General features: G+C 42.0%; 1 protein-coding gene across 1 annotated transcript in view; it reads left to right on the top strand.

Annotated features, from left to right (window-relative positions):
• The window catches only part of ahrra (aryl-hydrocarbon receptor repressor a), an 80,922-nt gene that overhangs the window by 49,675 nt on the left and 13,556 nt on the right, over positions 1–17,691 (top strand). Inside the window, exons 4-5 of the mRNA XM_032551459.1 lie at positions 10,062–10,180; positions 15,515–15,604. Coding sequence (XP_032407350.1) covers positions 10,062–10,180; positions 15,515–15,604 — 209 coding nt within the window. The remainder of the gene's footprint in view (positions 1–10,061; positions 10,181–15,514; positions 15,605–17,691) is intronic.

Here is a 17,691-nt window from a genome sequence, read left to right as displayed (position 1 = left end):
ACACGTACATGTCTATCTATATACCAAGATCCTATAACATATGGCATATATTAACTGTTCCCTTCCCATAACCCTAACCATCAGAATCTGCATTATCTTAACCTTTCCCATCATCCAAGAACCGTAATAAAAACTTTGATCATCAAGCAGCTCTTTGAACTCGTGTTTTAGTTTTTTTGGCCCTCATGAGGCAATGAAACCCCACAAGTATAATGAAGACAAAAAAATAAAAAATACTCTGAACGCACACAGACACACACACACACACACACTGAAAGCCAGTGTGGACACATGATACCTCAGCTTTGTCTTCTGCATGACATGATAATGGCCGCCATGCATAAAACATGATTAAGGTTATGGTTAGCACTTGATCCCTCTGAACCTCGGGTGCATTAAACACCTTGCACCCCTTTAATTACACACCGCTTGGCCTTTCAGTGTACAGATATGTCAAGTTCTCCTCGACATAAACCATGTCCTGAAACCAGTGGATCAAAGGACTGGAATTTTTTTAAGTTTAGGGATGTACGTTATGTCGTCATGAACGTCGGCACTGGACGATGTTTGTCATTCTTTAGCATATCGTCACCTTCCTGAAATAACGGCCAAAGTTATTTTTGGCCAAAAGTGTTTTTCTTGTTTTGTTTTGACTACATCATCTTTTGGCAAAACAGATAATTCACCATGTCGAAAAGGTCGTAACGTACATATATAATATTGGTAAATATTGTTTATTATCCACAGCAGCAATACCAATATCAGCCCAGATTTTTAGATTGGTGCATTCCTAGTTTAAGTAATCTTCCCACTTCCTGAGGAACGCATGATTTATGCTTTCTGTAGAAATGACACAAATGAAAGCAAGGATGTTTTTTTTTTTAACATAACCAGTGGGTGTGTAACACCACGGGGTTTTTTATGACTTTTTATTTTTGTGTTTTTATGACATAAAGCCCTTTGAACTGCCTTACTGCTAAATTTAATTGATAGATTGATTTTGAAGTCAAATTCCAGTATGATTTTAGTACTGCTGTATTCATGAAAATAACCGAATGCTCGCAATTAGCAAACAACAGGTGCAAATGCGAGTCAGCTGAGCTCATCATACAGGCTACCTCTCAGTCTAATTTCTGCTAAAAACAACAGCAAATAGAATCAAAGCAGCAATTGAAGCATTGAAGTGATAAGGCACCTGAAGCGGATTGTTGGAAAGAGTAAAAGCTTCTTAAAGAGACAGAGCCCCAATTTCAAAGCCTCAAATTGCAAAATTTCTTTTAAGTCATATTTGATATGCATGACTTAAATAACTGCAGGTAGCATACTTACATGATTGTGCTGTAAATCGGCACTATGTGCCTGGAAAATTCATAATACTCACCCTTTAGGTATTTTCAGAGTATTTCATAGGTTAGTGTAAGTAAATGTCGTTTTATGACTTCTGTAATTATCTACCAACAGGAAGTTGGTCAGACGTATTTTGGTCTAATCCAGGTTCATATCTGTCATATTTCATAAGATTAGACTGACATAATTAGGGCTGTGGAAGATAATAATCAACCAGGCCTTTACTCTGAATTTCAAGTTCAGTTCTCTGATTTCTTATCTGGCTAACTGTTGAGTGCTGATAATATCATGATGTGGAGTTTTGGGGGATAGCGTTTGTGTCAAATTTGAAAGTCATGGGCTGAATGCAATTCTTTTTTATGCTGTCTTAGATTCAAACGGCGTTTCCCCAAATCATTTACGGATTGACACAGTCTCGTCTTCACACTCTTGATGTTCCACTGACGTATGACGTCGAGTGTGAACAAATGATAGTAATTTCTCACAAGAATGTCTTGTCTAAGCCCTTTTTGGGTTTTTAAAAGTAATTATTGACTCTAATCTAACAAGAGGAACATTTACTACTGCAGATCTTTGTCAGACAATGATGTTGCAACTTTTAAACAATCTATTCCATTGGCGACTTTCTTACAAATCAAATTAAATCATGTATTTTGAACTTTTTCATTGTTAAAACCTATCAGAAATAAAACAGAAAAATAAACTGATGCACAATGGGGAACAAAAGAGTTCAATTGGTTAATAAGGGTTGAAGGAAATGGGTTTTTTTTGTTTTTACCCCTCCAGGGGGTCTTTTGTGGGCTCTAGTGTCCCTTATGTGATAGTGGGCTGACAGGAAACAGGGAAGGAGAGGGGGAAGACATGCGGCAAATGTCGTCGGGTCCGGGAGTCGAACCTGCTACGGCCGCGTCGAGGACCCAAGGCCTCCAAATACGGGTCGCGCTACGCCCTACGCCACCACGGCACGCCCAAAGGAAATGTTTGAACCAGGCCCTCTGTTAAATTAACTTACTAACGTTCCTCTGTTCCGCTGCATCATCTTTTTCGGCCATTTTTCATGTATTATATTCAGAACATGCATTTATAGTGTATTGAAACATTTGCACATGCACATTTTTGGTATTTATTTTAGTAAAATTGCTCCATTGTAACATCTCATGAACTTTATAGTTTTAACAAAGACTTTATTGTAATTAAGGTCTAATAGTTTCCAGACCGCTTGTAAAAGCTTAGATTTGTGTGAGTGTAGTTATGGAAATGCCACGTTTTGCTTTGGCCAGCTGGATTTTCTTGAATGCAACTTTTATGAAGCAATTCAATTCAGCAATTTTTGAGAGAGCAAGAGGTCACAACCTTACAGACCTAAACAGGAATTCAAGGGAATGCTATTTATAGAGTAACTTGCACTTCTATACGTCTAACCACTGAAATTTCTTATAAAATAGACTTCAAAGAAAAAAAACAACATGAAATGACTGTAGTTTATTTGCATTAAAAGTTGAACCCATGGTGATGTTAATTTGCATGTCTGGTTGGGTTTTCTCTTGTAGTTTTTGGTCTGTCTACAATCTCATATCACTTCCTTCCTCTCCAAAATGAAAAAAAACAACAACAAAAAAAAGCTATCGCAAATGGAATCCGCGTCTAATTTGATTAAATTTAAAGTTTGCCAGCAGGAAACCACCTAAAAACAAGCAGTGATATCAAAGTTTTCATGAAACTTACTGGAGAATATTAAAACGGGTATGTTCCAAATAAAAGAAGCAAAAGAGAGAAATTTAAACACACCAGAAATTGCGCAACGAAGTTTCCACTGAGCTCAAACTATACAACCTCTTTGTGTTTTTCAGTGTGCCCCTTTTTTTCCCCTCTCTCTCTCTCTTTCTCTCTCTACATGCAGTTTTGTGTGAATCCGTTGCCTTTCCGTCCGCAGACAGGATTGCCGCTCTCATCACCGTGACTCACGAGGGACGCCGTATCCTGAGTCCGGCCTTGCAGGACGCGCCGTCCGCGGTCGAGGTCGTAACTGGTGGAACGCGCTCGCGTCTCCAGCGACAGACTCGCAAATTTGTTTGTGCCTCGTTTTAGAAGGACCTCTCTCTCTCTCTGTCTCTCTCCCCGGGTTCTGGCAAATAAAAATTCTTTTCTTGCCTAATTGGCTCGCGTCACGCAACGCGGGGCCTTGGATGCGACTCCTAGTGTGTCAGCGAAGGGCCTCCAGCCATTTGCGTCGAGTTAGTTTTTCTAATTGTCTGTGTAAGTGCTGCACCACATCGGATCTGTGCTGTGGTTCGTTTTGCCGAGGCTCGACAAGGCAAACATAAGGAGTATTTAGACAATGTTTAAGCGCCTCGGCCCCATCTATCACTCTCTCGGCGGATTCATTGGAAAGGCGACAGACGAGATTATTTGCCCCCCCAAAAAAAAAAATCTGTCACAGCGGCGGTGCTTTTCGTAGGAGCGGCGAGGTGGCTTTCTAAATCGGATTGGTTTAAAACTTTCGCAACGAAGGGCCGTGCAATAAACCGCATACAGTAGCAGAGTGGAGAAGCTGCCATGCAAGTCTGTTTTGCCCGAGGCCTCGAGTTAGTCGGCATATTAGTCGTGTAGAACAACAGAGGCAAGCGCCTCCGCCTGCCAACTAAAACAGAGAAGTGGAAACAATAGAGTTTACATCTCCACTTTTTGTTCTGCGTGATCCCATTTGTGCTGTCATAATATCACTTCCTTTCTGCTTCGGCATCTCGGCGCACAACAAAAGCCTTTGTTGTTGTGTGTTCAGGAATCAAATTTTCTATTTAGATTTGTTTTTTTCCCCCTCCAACTCGCCTCAGAGATTAGGCTTTCCCTCTCAGGTCCACATGCACACTCTAACCCCCCCCCCCCACCCACCCACCTGCCCTTCATCCCAGCAAACATCACTCACTCGCATCGTAATCTACTCTGAAAGATGCATATTTGTAATTGCTGGCAAAAAAAACAACAAAAGTACTTTTCGTGGATGATGTTTTGTCAACAGACAAGGGGGGGGGAGTGTCTCTAAATTGTTTCATCCCTTGACGTATAACCATGTCACAAGGGGGAAACGAAACATTCTCATCCGGAACAATATGGGAAAGATTAGAAAAACACAACTCGGTATTAATACTGGTATATAGGCTGATTGAGGATTGAGTCAGCTGCAACGGCAGCAGAGGAAAACCAGTGGAAGCGTCTGAGTGTTTCTCTCAAGAAAAGAGCACAATAAAAAAAAAAAAACAACAAAAAAAAAACTCTTATTTGTGAAACAAGAAGGCAGTAATGGTCGGATTTGGACCGGCCAACATCCGGACATTTGATCTGTGGCATAATGAAGCACAAGCTTGAAATACAAGCGCAAGGCTCAACCTTTCCTTGCGGATCGACCATTGAGAACTTGCCAGAAGTCATCAATATTTAACAGCTGTTGCTATTATGAAATTCTTTATGGGTTAATGTGGCTTGCCGGCTTGCACGCAAGGCCTTGGCCGCCTTCCAGCAGCCTGTCAGGAAGAAGGGGGGGGTAGATTGACAGACGGCTCGCTCGCGTGACAAGCAGCCCTTGATCAGCCAGCGCCTCTCTCTCTTTTTCTCTCTCTGAGAGTATTGCTCTCCCCACTGTGGATTTCCTGTGGCTGCAGAGAGAAAGAGAGAGAGAGACGTACGCAGAGAAGAAGAGTGCTGAGGGAAGAGGCGGGACTAGGCAAAGGAGGTGGCAGCAAGCCAGTCGAATCTCAACACACACACACACACACACCCCCACGCCTACAGTAGTCTTTACACACACGCTATTACATGTTGTAGCCTTGTAGGAGAGGAGGAACTGCTGTGCCGCACGGCGTCGTGCGTGTTCAGGACGAAAACATTTCTCCGGAAAACGTACACGCAGCCAAAAGATGGCACACCATGCTGCTTCAATTACCGTAGCTTGCAAGACGAGGAGGGGAGAATTAATAGAAAACATGAGTCAAAGTGAGCAGGGAGCTTACGCTGCTCCGTGAAACCGGCTGCCGGTTTCCCCTCAGTTTGGTCTTCCGATTGGTGACCTGCAGGTCGGGCCATGAAAAGTCCGACTTTTATTTGAAACCTTATCATTAAATGCATCAGAATTAAGAATTCCCACTTTTTCAGGACTTCTAACTCACTAGGTTTCAAAATGTACTTTGAACTTCTTTTTACTTTAATCAAATAAACTAACGGTATCGAAACACAGCCTCGGAACGGGGATGATCTTGTATTTCCTTCATTATTGTCATTGGATTCTAAACTAGCACCGCCGTCAAGAAACCTGCAGTATTTTCTCAGTTTTTATATTTACGGCGGTCCAGGCATAAGGAAAAGACAAAGTTGTCATCGACTGTAAAGAAAAGCCTGATGGCTGCATCTCTGCTATTCTTCTAATGTTGCTTTCTTTTGTCCCTTAAATCCTTAACTCTGAACATTCACTGATAATTTACTGAATTATGTATGTAATGTATGTAAAAAAAAAAAAGAAAAAAAGAAGAAGATCAAATTCAGATAAAACAAACTGCATCAGCCAACACGGTCTCACTTTCACTGTGAATACATTATAAATGAAAAAAACGACTGTTTAACCCACATCAGCAAAATAGCACAGACTGTATGTAGAACTGCAACGTTAGGCTGTGCTATGCTACCGAAATTAGAAGGAAATAGTTATGTAATGACAACAAACTGCAGCTGTGACGAATTTGAAGTAGCCAGCACCCATCAGCAGGTGTCACGAGTCAAATAAATTCTGGGAATTGATCAGAAAAAGTGGTGCTTAAAAAAAAATTTTTTTTTAAAGTTGTAAATCTTAATTATGTTGCATTTTTCACTCATAAAACAATGCAGCGCTTCACAATAATAATAGAAAATCCAATTTTAAAGTCAAGAACTTTTATAACTTTTATTATTATTATACACCATAATAATAGTATCACTTGCAGCCATTCTCAACAGCTCTTTTTTTTTTTTTACGTTGGCAATTTTGAAAAAAATTATTTCCCTCTCTTTTGTCTCTTTAATCCGCACCGTAAAATCGTCTAAGTGCCTTCTCGTTTTTCTGTCGGCTGCGTTTCTCTGCGTTATTGTCTTTTTCAGCTACTCTTGGTTTTACAGGAGGAAGTGGCTTTAAAAAAGAGGGGATGTTGAAGTCAGGCAAACGCAACCACACTGTGCTCTCTTCTCATCTGCTGGCACTGCAGCCCGCGCTCACCTCTCCCCCTGGAGGCTCCAGGAGCAAACAGCTCGTTTAGGAGGACTTCGTCCACGCCGACTCGCCGGCAGAGAGCAGGAGGTTCATAAACCGTAGTGGCGCGTCTGGAGCTGATAAAAAAAAAAAAAAAGACGTTTTCTTTCTTCTTTTTTTTCTTTTACTCTGCTGTGAAGAAAGGTTTACGCACACTCATGGATTTCTTGGTCCTTTTTTCTTTTACTTTTTGTCTTACTTGCATGTTTCATGTCATCAAACCGACCTGAAAATCAGACGCCAGGAAGCGAAAAGTAGTTTTCAGACAATGATTGGATTCGCAAAGGCAAAAATGTGTGCTGAAGGGTCTTGATCTAATATTAAGATTTGATTTTAATTAGTTTAAAAGATAACCCTAACCCTAACCCTATGAGGGTAAAATAACTTTTGACAGCACTTTACACGTAAGAAGATATTTCAACTCAGTTGTTAATTGAGATCAAACAAGCAAAATGCTTGATAACTAAGTTCTCTCTAAGCGGTTCTTTGCCGGCATTACCGTAAAAATTAAGTCAAAGCGTAACCTAATAATTGGAGGGTGGCCTTGATATTCGGTACTCTCAGTGGAAAAGGCAGTTCTGGCCGACCGAAGGAACCAAACACTTCAAGCCTCACCCTTTTGGCAGCTTTCACATCCCTGTACTTGTCACTTTTTTTTTTTTTACCTAACACCCAGTCCTCACACAGCGCCCATAAACGCCTCACCATTACCCACTCTGTTTTCCTTTTCGGACCAGAGACGGAGAAAATTCCAGGCGAAGAAAAGCAAAGCCGAAGACGTTAGCGGGCGAGGAATAAAGCCCACATTGTTGGCAGGGAAAGTGCCGGTGCCGATAATTAATCATCCCGAGTGTTTGTCTTTCCTGACGTAGCATCCTCTCCAACAGCCGCCATAAGAGGGAAAACAAAAATATACGAGGCGTTGAAAGGGGAGGAAATAAAGACGGTCATTAGACTCGTTTCCCCTCCGCAATGGTTTCCACTGGTTGGATGATATTCTGGTGATTGAACAGAAGGATTTTTCTGTGGGACGGCTGTCTGCAGCTGTTTGTTTGTATGTGTTCTCACTTAGTGGAGGTGATGACAAAGCGATTAGCACAAGCACAGGCTTTCAGGCTGTCAGTGCGTTTCATGAGCTGCGTTTCAGCTTAAGGAAGAAACGATTACTTGTGGTGGAGAAAATAAAATCTTTTTTTTTTTAAAAAAAGAGTCCAAACAAAATGTATGGATACACAAATCTCTGTTTGCACCAAAATTGGCTGATCACCTGTTATGCAAAGCTGAGCAAAGATAGAGTGGAGAGAATGGAGCGACGAAGTGGAGTTGGAAGGGGGGAGGGATGAAGACAGGGGACAGTAGGAGGTCAAGGGTGATGAACTGAAGCCGTAATGAGGTTGTACGTTGGGGGCTGTGGCGGTGGCGTCGGGAGGGGTTGGAGGAATCATTAGAGGACATATTGGCGTGGTGATCATAATGGTTTTCATAATGCAGATGGAGGTATGTGTGGATGTGAGTTGCGTGACTAATCTGCGCTTGCTACGAGTGATGGAGCAAAGGTCTGATCTGTCGGAGGGAGCCACATGCCCCACCGACCGAACAGCCACAGGACAGACACGCAAACATGCCTCTAAACATGCAGTGATGGGAGAGCATGTGACAGTTCGGTAAACCAAACTCTGGAGAGCAGGTGCCTCGCAAAAATCTTTCATACCCCTTGAATGTTATCACGTCGTTTGACGTTACCCAACCGCAAATTGGGAATTCATGTGACGGATCGACACAAAGCGGCAGAAAACTGCGAGATGGAAGGAAAATGAAAGAGGAAAGAAAAAATCTTTCACATAGTCTGGCATGTGTTTTGTATCAAGTCCCGTTGAGTCAAGAAAAACACATTTTGCTGCATTTGAAGCTGTGAGGCTTTTAGAGTATCTCTACCAGCTTTGAGACTTGACATTGTTGCTCTTTCTTCTTTGAAAATACCTCAGACACACCTGTCATCATCAGTTTTCAAGCCGTTATAAGGGTGAACACACACCAGCCCTGTTTAGCCCGCTTTAATATAACTAATTCATTTTCTAGAAAGTCCGCTTTGTGTGAAAGTCTGGGAGGTGTGAATGCGCAGTCGAACTCCGATGCGAACCAAAACAGCGAACTCTAGTCCGCCTATAAACCTACGTCCCGGTTTGGTTGACGTAAACTCTTCCGTGGTTCACAGTGAATGCTAAGCGGATCGGAGGCCGCTCCCAAAGCAGGAAACAAAACTATAGCGCAGGGCATTATGGGTAAATACAACCAAAACAAAGGTGCGTGTCTAGCGCTAGCACGAGAAATAGCTCGTCGTCTTTTACCAAAGAAAGCGAGAAATCCTACAAGTGCTAAAAACTGACGACACTCCATTTGTGTTTGTTTTGTGTTGCGATCAGTGTCTTCTTCAGAGGTTTTCATGTCATTTACTTCAGTTGTTCTTGGTGCAGCGCCACCACAGGCCTCTCAGATTAACGCTCTCCTTGCCCAGCGTTTCATGTCAGTTATGGCGGACACCAAGGTCTTTGGTCGGCTTGCGGCTCGCTCTTTCCAACTTCAGATAATGGATCTTTGACGTAACATTTGAAGAAGATCATTGAGCATAAAGACTTTTATAAGGCACTTTATTGTGCAGGCTTTACTTTGAGAGAGAAAATATCTATGAGGTTGAGGATGATGAGAGAGTGTTGTAATATTTTATAGAAAAAGGTGGCCAGAAGCAGATTGTAGTTCTAGTTCTGTAAATTTACATCTGCAAATGTTCCCCTCTTATTTTCTAAATAGTCTTAAATTTATTCAAGAAGTCACTCTTGGAATTGCTCAAATTTTAAAAAGTCTTGTTTGTACTGGATTGGATCCACTATTAATGATCACTTCCAGGCTGAATCATACAGTATTTACTTCAACTACTAAGGATCTGAGGCTAGCTATGCAGGTTGTGTAGCATGAACACATCAGTCTGACATCCCAGTTTGCCCCAAACTTTCTGTGATTGTTGGATGTGCTTTTTTTGTGCTTAAGGAGCCCTGAAAAGTTATACAAACCCTCAAACTGTTTCCCTGCTTTTAAACTGACCCAACACACTCGCCTGGTGTGGTAACTAGCATTTATGCCGTCCAAAAGGGAGACTGATACGGGTAATGACTCTGCCACATGTCTGAGAAATGCTCTAGCTCTCCCTTTAATCATTCACAACAGCGCCTTTGTAAACAGAAACATCATTGTCAGTCAGTCATTTTTTGAATTTTTTGGGCGCCGGCCAGCGTGGGGCTTAAAACATCTGCTCCTGCGTGACCGGCGTCGACCGGCCGAAAAAAACAAAACAAAAGCAATGATCTCATTGTTGAGTCTCTTTTGAAGTAACTGATTTCAGTCTCCGTCACAAGTGCTGATGTATTTACGTGTTTTCTTTCTGCAGCGAGTCAAGACAAACCCTCCAGGAAGCACGTCACCACCCCAGCATCCTCCAACCCTGAACCCAGGAAAGATAGCCTTCCTCTGGGTACCACCATCAATGAAAGCAGCCTCCTCCTGGAAGTAAGAAACCATATGACCCGTGTGTGTGCGTGTGTGTGTGTCCTGTGTGAGTGACGTCTGCTTCTGATTGGTTAAACAGAAAGTGTTTTCGGCATACAAGCACCACGGTTTGGCTCGTTTCGGGCGACAAAATGCTCCGTCATGTCGTGCCGTTGCACTTTCTTTCCTCCCCCCCCCCACTGTGGATGGCACCGTCAGTGAACTCGCCCTGCAGTTCACGCACGTGCCTGTAAGAAGATTTGTCTGAGTGAGTTGCCCTGCGGCGCGACCTCCCTCGTGGAGCCGTGGCGTTGCGTGACACACGGGGGCGACGCGGCTGCGTCGGAGCCGATGGAGGGCGGTGGGAGCTCGCACAAGCAGCCCAGCGTGAGAGTCTGCGTGAGCGCATCTCCCCGCCTTGATGTGCTCGTGGAGTGTGAAAGCGAGCAGGAGAGATCTCTTGACGGTCAAAGCAGACTGCGTTTGACGACAAAATGGGACACACCAGGACTTTAACGCAAACACACATAAGGGAAGGCACACGGACAGGCCGATAGATAACACACTGCACCGCTTGTTGCTGGTGGAACGGCTCGGGAGCACGCTGCATGGGAACTGCAAACACATCAGATCATTATTACACTCTCCATGACCTGCTGGTTCTCAGTGAGGCTGCAAATTATGACGTTGGTCATTTTCCAGCAGGCAGGGATTCAGAGCCCCGTCCCCCGATGCTGTTAATGTGTTAGGTTCCTCACTGGAACGGTTAACAAAAGACTAGATTGACCGTAATGATGTTCCATCTACTGTTGCGTGACTCAGCTTGGACCGAAGCCTTATGGCATGACTGTGTGCCGGGTTTTTATGCAGTGGAGTACAAACAACCAGATCAGACACTTTTTTTTCTTCTTCTTCTTTTAGGCTAGATCGGCAATCTATTACAGAACTTGAAAACTCTACAGAAAAACAAAAATGTGGTGAAGTTCCTTATTTATCAGTGTTTCTGGCAACTGGATTCTGTACGAATGTACATCAGAGAAAGCATTCAAATCCTTTCCACTTTTTCATCTTTTTTTTGTTTTTAAGTGACAAGCTAACAAAAATAGTGCAAAATCAGGCAGTGGAAAAATCTGAAATTTGCCTTTAAAAGTCATTTGATTAGTAAATAGAGGCCACCTGTGTGTAATTTAATCTCAGTCTAAATCCAGATGGGAAGGCCACAGAGGTTTGTTAGAGAACATTAGCGAACAAACAGCGTCGTGAAGACCAAGAAACACAGCAGGCAGGTCAGACGGACACATGTGGAGATGTTTAAAGCTGGGTTGGGTTATAAAACAATACTCCAAGCTCTAAACACCTCGCAGAGCTCTGCCTGTCGCTTGAAACACGAAAGAGTGTGGCAACGCTGCGGCCTACCAACGGCAGCAGCCAAGAGGCCTGAGATGACTTTGGGAACAGAAGAGATCCAGGTGAAAGATTTTGTTAGAGTTTAGATCTGGTCCAGTTCCAGCCCACAGACACGGTGTCGATCCAACCCAGCTGGTTAAGTCTGATAATAAACCCAACATCTTTTTTTTTTATTATAATTTTCCTACTTTAGATTTTAGTCCGCCGTTTAAGTAAACGGTGTAGCTTCTTCCCGTTTTTTTTTTTTTTTTTGCTTTTCTTTAACATGTCCCGGCTCCATTTTGTCACCTGTTGTAACCGCAGAGTGAGTCAAGTGTAAATCTTCTGGGACGTGTGATTGATAGGATCCCAGCGCCGCAGCTGCTTGAGCCGAGTCCGATTAACTTCTGCACTCAACTTACTTTCTGTATTTCCTCAGCAGGCTAAGCTAACTACATCTCTATTTAGACTACAATAAGTAGATTAACACAACTTTTTAATCGTGCATTCTCATTTGTTTCTCTCTGTTATATGTACTGGCGGCTTCCTAAATGTGCCACAGAAGCCCGGCCCGGCCGTAAAGCAAATCATTTTAGTCCGACCCGGCCCGAATTTCAGCTTGGGTTTGGCTCGATCTGAACTCTACAGTTTGTTGTCTTTTTTTTAAATTTTTTTTTATCATTTATTGCGGAAAATTTCTTCTGGTCTTCATTCATTTTTATTTATGATGGATTTTTTTTTTTTTAAACTGTTATTTACACTAAAATTATTTGACTTTCTCCACTGTTTGTTCCACAAGAGTGTCAATAAATATTGGTAAATTCGAAAATAGGATCAATTGCAGTTACTGTGTTCGGTTTAGTGATATAAATCGAGCTTCTTTAAGGTAAACGACATCCTGAAGAAGTTCATTTCAAACCGGAATGTCTGCAGTTCTACGAATGCTGTGCCATAAAGCTACCTTACAAAAGAAGTAATTGTTATTTTATCATTATTTTTATCATTAAGCACAATAGCACCACAAAGTATTGTGATAAAATTCTCGGTCTGTGTCGCCCGTTCCTACTTGACAGGACAACCAGTACGAAGCTGGCTCTTATGGAAAACAGGCAAGAAGAAAGTCACTGTGGAAAGAAAACAATAAAAGGTCCTGTTTGCCGTTTGCTTCACGTGACGTAGGAGACAAAGCAAACACGAGGGAAAACTGGACACTTTTCTCTACATGGCGCCACAACTTCTAAGATGTTGGAAGTTAGAGGTTTTAGTTTCTCTTGGGGGCTGTTTGTAGTTGCAGATATTTTGTGCCGTGGGACAGCAACAGGTGTTTCCACTACCTAAAAGCCTCGGAATCCAAGAAAACTGAGGGAAATGATGAGAAAAACATATAAAAACAGCACTTTGTGTAGTGTTGCCAGAGTTAGTACAGTAGTTTTGGGGGGGTTTTTTTCTTACTTCTGCAGCTCTGCGGTTTTCAAATAATTGTGGACAAGTGGAACATATTTGGTCGTTCTTGGCGTTTGTGTTTTATGCAAAACAAGATGCAAACGCGATTCCGTGTCCCTCAAACCAGCGAATCTCCACGTATTGTGCTCAAACACGTGAACGACGCCTGCGCTGCGCTCGTCTGTGATACATTTGCCAGTCGCTGCCTTTTTGTAAAGCTAATTGAAGTAATCAGTAGAAAAAATATTAGCTTTTATTGCCTTAAATACGCCCTTTCAGGTTAAAAGATCCTGTTTGTTCCAGAAAAATAAAACTGCCAGAGTCCTTCAGGGTTTTATTGCTGCATTTATTGCAGGATTTCAGTGAGTTGGAGGACATATGGGAAAAAAGTGCACCACTGAGTACATAAACTTGCGTGCGACTGACATGAAAAAAACCTGACCTCTTTTTGGCCCCTGTAGGACTTCATGAAAACAACATGGCTTTCCTCTATATACACAGTACATGGCTCACGACTATTGTTTGAATGAACAATCACGGAGATGAGCGTCGGCAGAAAGACTCGTCGTTTCAGTCATTTAAAAGGTTTTTCTGACTGAAATATCGGAGCGTTTTCACCTGCGCAGATACGTTTTTGATCCCCCAGACGCCAGAAATGTTTACATTTCCGCCGCGATCACGATGAAAGTCACTGTTTTCATGCACACTTATTAAACCCGAGTCTGACGTTCTGTTTCTGGATGATATTACGAGCGCTCCAAATCCCTTGAAATTAGGAATCTTAAATATGTTAAGCTGCATTCAGTATTTATTCGTTCTTCCAAAAACGTTCGCAGTCGTGTGTTTTGAGCGGCTGTCAGAGCAGTCGGTGCCTCGGCGTGTGTGTGTGTGTGTGTGTTTGGGGTCAGCGGGGGGACATGTGCCAGCAGTTGAACTTGTCAAACATCGTCTGCATCAACGCGACCGAGCACCTATCTTCCATCCTCCCATCCCCCCCTCCCTCCTGGCTCCTCTCTCTCGTCGCGCTCATCCCGCAATTAAAGACGATCTTCTTTAATTGCAATGCCGTAGTCCGGACATTTTTCTAGGTTACGGCTTTCACAGTTCGCCTCTCAGTGCATCATGAGCTCCACGGCGTGAAAGGAGAGCGATCAGTTCAGCGAGTTTGCAGGCCGAGTTGTGACGGAGTGTGTGCAGTGGAATGGCGTCCCCTGTGGATGGTTATCAGATCACTGCAAGGTGTTTGTGAAAGGGGGAGGAAACTGTGGGAGTGAGTGTGAATTTAGTGACCATGAGGATGTACTTCATGTAAAATACCTCCCCCTTCCCTCCCAAAACACACACACACACACACCCAAGCACACACACATAGATCCAAAAAGTCCTGCATATTCTCGCTGTAAAACAGAGGTGACAGACTCTGGCAGCAGCAGTCACGCAAGTCAGCCAGTCCTGCTGTTGTCACGCAATCCAATCCTCACAGATGAGAGGACAACTTCCACATATCCTTCCTGTAACGTCTTTGTTTTCCCCCTCCGACCCCCTCTTCTGTTTGGGTTTTTCCTCGTACCTTTTGCTTCCCTCTCCATCCGCCCGTCTAGGCACATTTGACTGAAGCCGCCACGTTGTTTATATGCGGCGTTCCTATTTGATCGGCGTTTCATCTGGCTGCTCAAACAAACCAAACCAAGATGAACTTTTCAACAGCAACAGAAAGGAAATGTGCTTTCCTTTCGGAGACTTGCTCGCATTTATTTATTTGTTTCAAAAGACCAAAAATGATCACTTGGGTTTTAAGGTGAAAGGTTTTGTGTCTGCTTCAGCCACATGGATAATCACTTCACTGGTACTGTACGTCTAGATGTCAATAGAAACGACTTTATTTTTCCCGAAGAAAAACTACTGAAGAAACAACATGGGTTTCTTTAGCCTACTCTTCAACCTGACCTTCTGTGTTTAATTTTCACTATTGCTGTCATTGTATGGTATGGATGTCCTACAGTGCCAAAAGTCATGTAAAATAGGACATTATATATAAAAACTTAAGAAACCACTTAAAATGATTAATTTCTCTGATTTTATTCTTTATAGTATATGGTTGAGTAAAATGAACATTGTCCTTTTATTCTAAGAACTAGAAAGGCTTTTTATTGTTAGTATTATTATTATTGACGTATCTAGACGATTGCAGATTTCTTTTCCATTATGGCCAGCATGACTAATTATTTGTCATTTATTATGTTTTGGCACATCTGGAACTCCGTACATTTGTTCCATTTTTACTGACTCTTATGAAGACTTTCATACATTCATGAAAAGAAAAGGTTTGTCAAGTGAATTTGTGCTACATTTAGCATCTTGCTTCAAAGAAACACTTTTGTACTTTAGTTGTTTAGTTGTTGTTTAGTTCAGCCTTTTATGCTCAGTATGTCGAGCTGAGAGAAATAAATGTACTTATTGCTCTTATGTTTATTTACTGTATGAATTACAATTTGTGTGTGTGTGTGTGTGTGTGTGTGTGTGTAGTCTCTAACAGGCTTTGCCTTGGTGGTGAGCAGTGACGGCATGGTTTTTTATGCTTCCTCAACCATTGTGGACTACTTGGGTTTCCATCAGGTGAGTTGAAAGTCTTTGTATTTAAATACACTTAATGCACAAGTCATATGCTTAAAATTAGAGTAGATGTTCACATTCACAACAGTGGCCGAGGTTTTCGTCACACGTAGGTTGTGGAAATTGAGATGAGACAAATCCATATTCAAAACAACGAAGCTGCCAGGTGTGTGGGAAAGGATTAAGTGCATCAAGTGCTCAATGCTAATAATGGAAAGAACTACCTTTGGCTTGGGATTATGTGTTTTATGGGAATATGGGACAAAAAAAAACATTGAGGTAACAGAGAGTTTTCTAATAAAAAAAAAAACACTGACTGAACACAATTTTTGATCAAACAAATGAAAATCAACCATGTAGAAATATTCTGGTGTGTTTTCACCGTCAGTATGTGCCAGAAGGCCTTTCTTCCACCCTAACACACACTCTTTGGATGTCTCCGCGTGAATCGCCCGACAATTTAACATTCTCCCTTCCTGGTGCCAGCTCCCCGTCATCCATTTTAAATTATATCAACACTAGCTATCCTATTCCGACATGCTAACACCACCATCCTCTAAAACGATAAATAAATCGCTTTTCGGTGTTGAAATCTCTCTTTTGTCCGCAGGCAGTCGACATGTAAACCACTGCAGTCCGAGACACCTTATCTACGTGTCTGTGTGAATTTGTGCAGGGTTCATTATGGAACCACAACCTTTGAGAGTACAGTGTAAAAAAAAACTGATACTAAATTTAGGAAGTCTCGTTTTATTATTTGGCATGATTCTTTGTGCCAATAATAATTGAGTATTTCTACTCGGAGTTAAATTGTGAAAAAGGATAGTTCAGAATCATTCATGTAGTTATACAAGGACTAACGGGTCAGAAACGAAGTGAAACTAAGTCAAACCCTGGATTCTGACTGGATACTCTGAATATCTTTGCTCACAGGTTCTTATCAACAGTTTTATCATTTGGTTGTTGAATTATGATATTTGGTTATCCAAATTTTCCATCTTGCGGAGGCGTAAAGCGGCCCGAACAGTAGCGATAAATGTGAAGTGCTCCCATAAAGGACAACGCTGCATTGTTTTCAAACCCATTTCAGGACAAAATCAAATTCCGAGAATCATTTTAACTATTCTGTAGTTCTTGAATTTGGATTCCACTGCCAGACGCAGCTTGTGTGGCAAAACTAAAGTGATCTCAATATTGCCACCTTCTTAAAATAATGGAATAAATATTTTTATTTTTTACTTTTTTGTTGTTGTTGTTGTTTTTTGTCAAAAGTGATATTTGTACATAAATCAACTTTTGGCAAAAAAAACAACAAAAAAACATTTATGCCATTAATTTATTGAGGTGACGATATTGTAGTTCGGAGAGAATTAAACTATCAAATCTTCAGAGTTGTACCAGTTTTCACACAGGAGTTCGGCGTTCGTCCAACCGATTATTCATATTTATTCATTTATTTCGTTACTCCATTAAAAGCTGAATGAAAACATATTATTTCTCTCAAAACGCACTTTTAAATTTTGCGGGTGTTTAATTTACATTTTGCTTAAGTCTATGTGTTAAATGTAAATAATGTCAAATGCTACAGCTAACATTACAGACTGTAACATCCCATGTCGTATTATTATACGTTAGTAGCAGAAGGAATTGCTGCTGGTCTCGTTTTAGATCAAACAATTAGATAATTTCCAAAGATTTCTGCTTTAAACCTTTACAAACCGTGACGGCTGACACGACATACTGCCACCTGCCATGCAGATGGATTGGGAATTTAATATTAAAATACAAATTAAATTGTCAAACTCCCGCCACGTACATATGGCTCTTTGTTTTGGCGTTGCGGTCGCGGTGGTGTGACAGTTCACCCGCCCGATGTAGCCGTTCCACATGGGTATTTTTCATTAGAGAAATGCAAAAATGCGTGCTGAAGAGAAAGAGACAAGGTATTGACACGCAAGGACATGACGGAGAGTCGTAACATCGCGGCACGCAAACCACATTCACGAGTATTTGTTGGTGATCAAAAGGTTCTATTTCCCCACATTTAGGACTTGAAAATGAGACACTCCCCCCCCCCCCCCCCCCCCCCC

The sequence above is a fragment of the Xiphophorus hellerii genome, chromosome 21 (assembly GCF_003331165.1).
Source record: "Xiphophorus hellerii strain 12219 chromosome 21, Xiphophorus_hellerii-4.1, whole genome shotgun sequence".
Taxonomy (NCBI): domain Eukaryota; kingdom Metazoa; phylum Chordata; class Actinopteri; order Cyprinodontiformes; family Poeciliidae; genus Xiphophorus; species Xiphophorus hellerii.
Note: the sequence above shows the minus strand (reverse complement) of the source record. Positions and strands in the feature narration are given on the sequence as shown.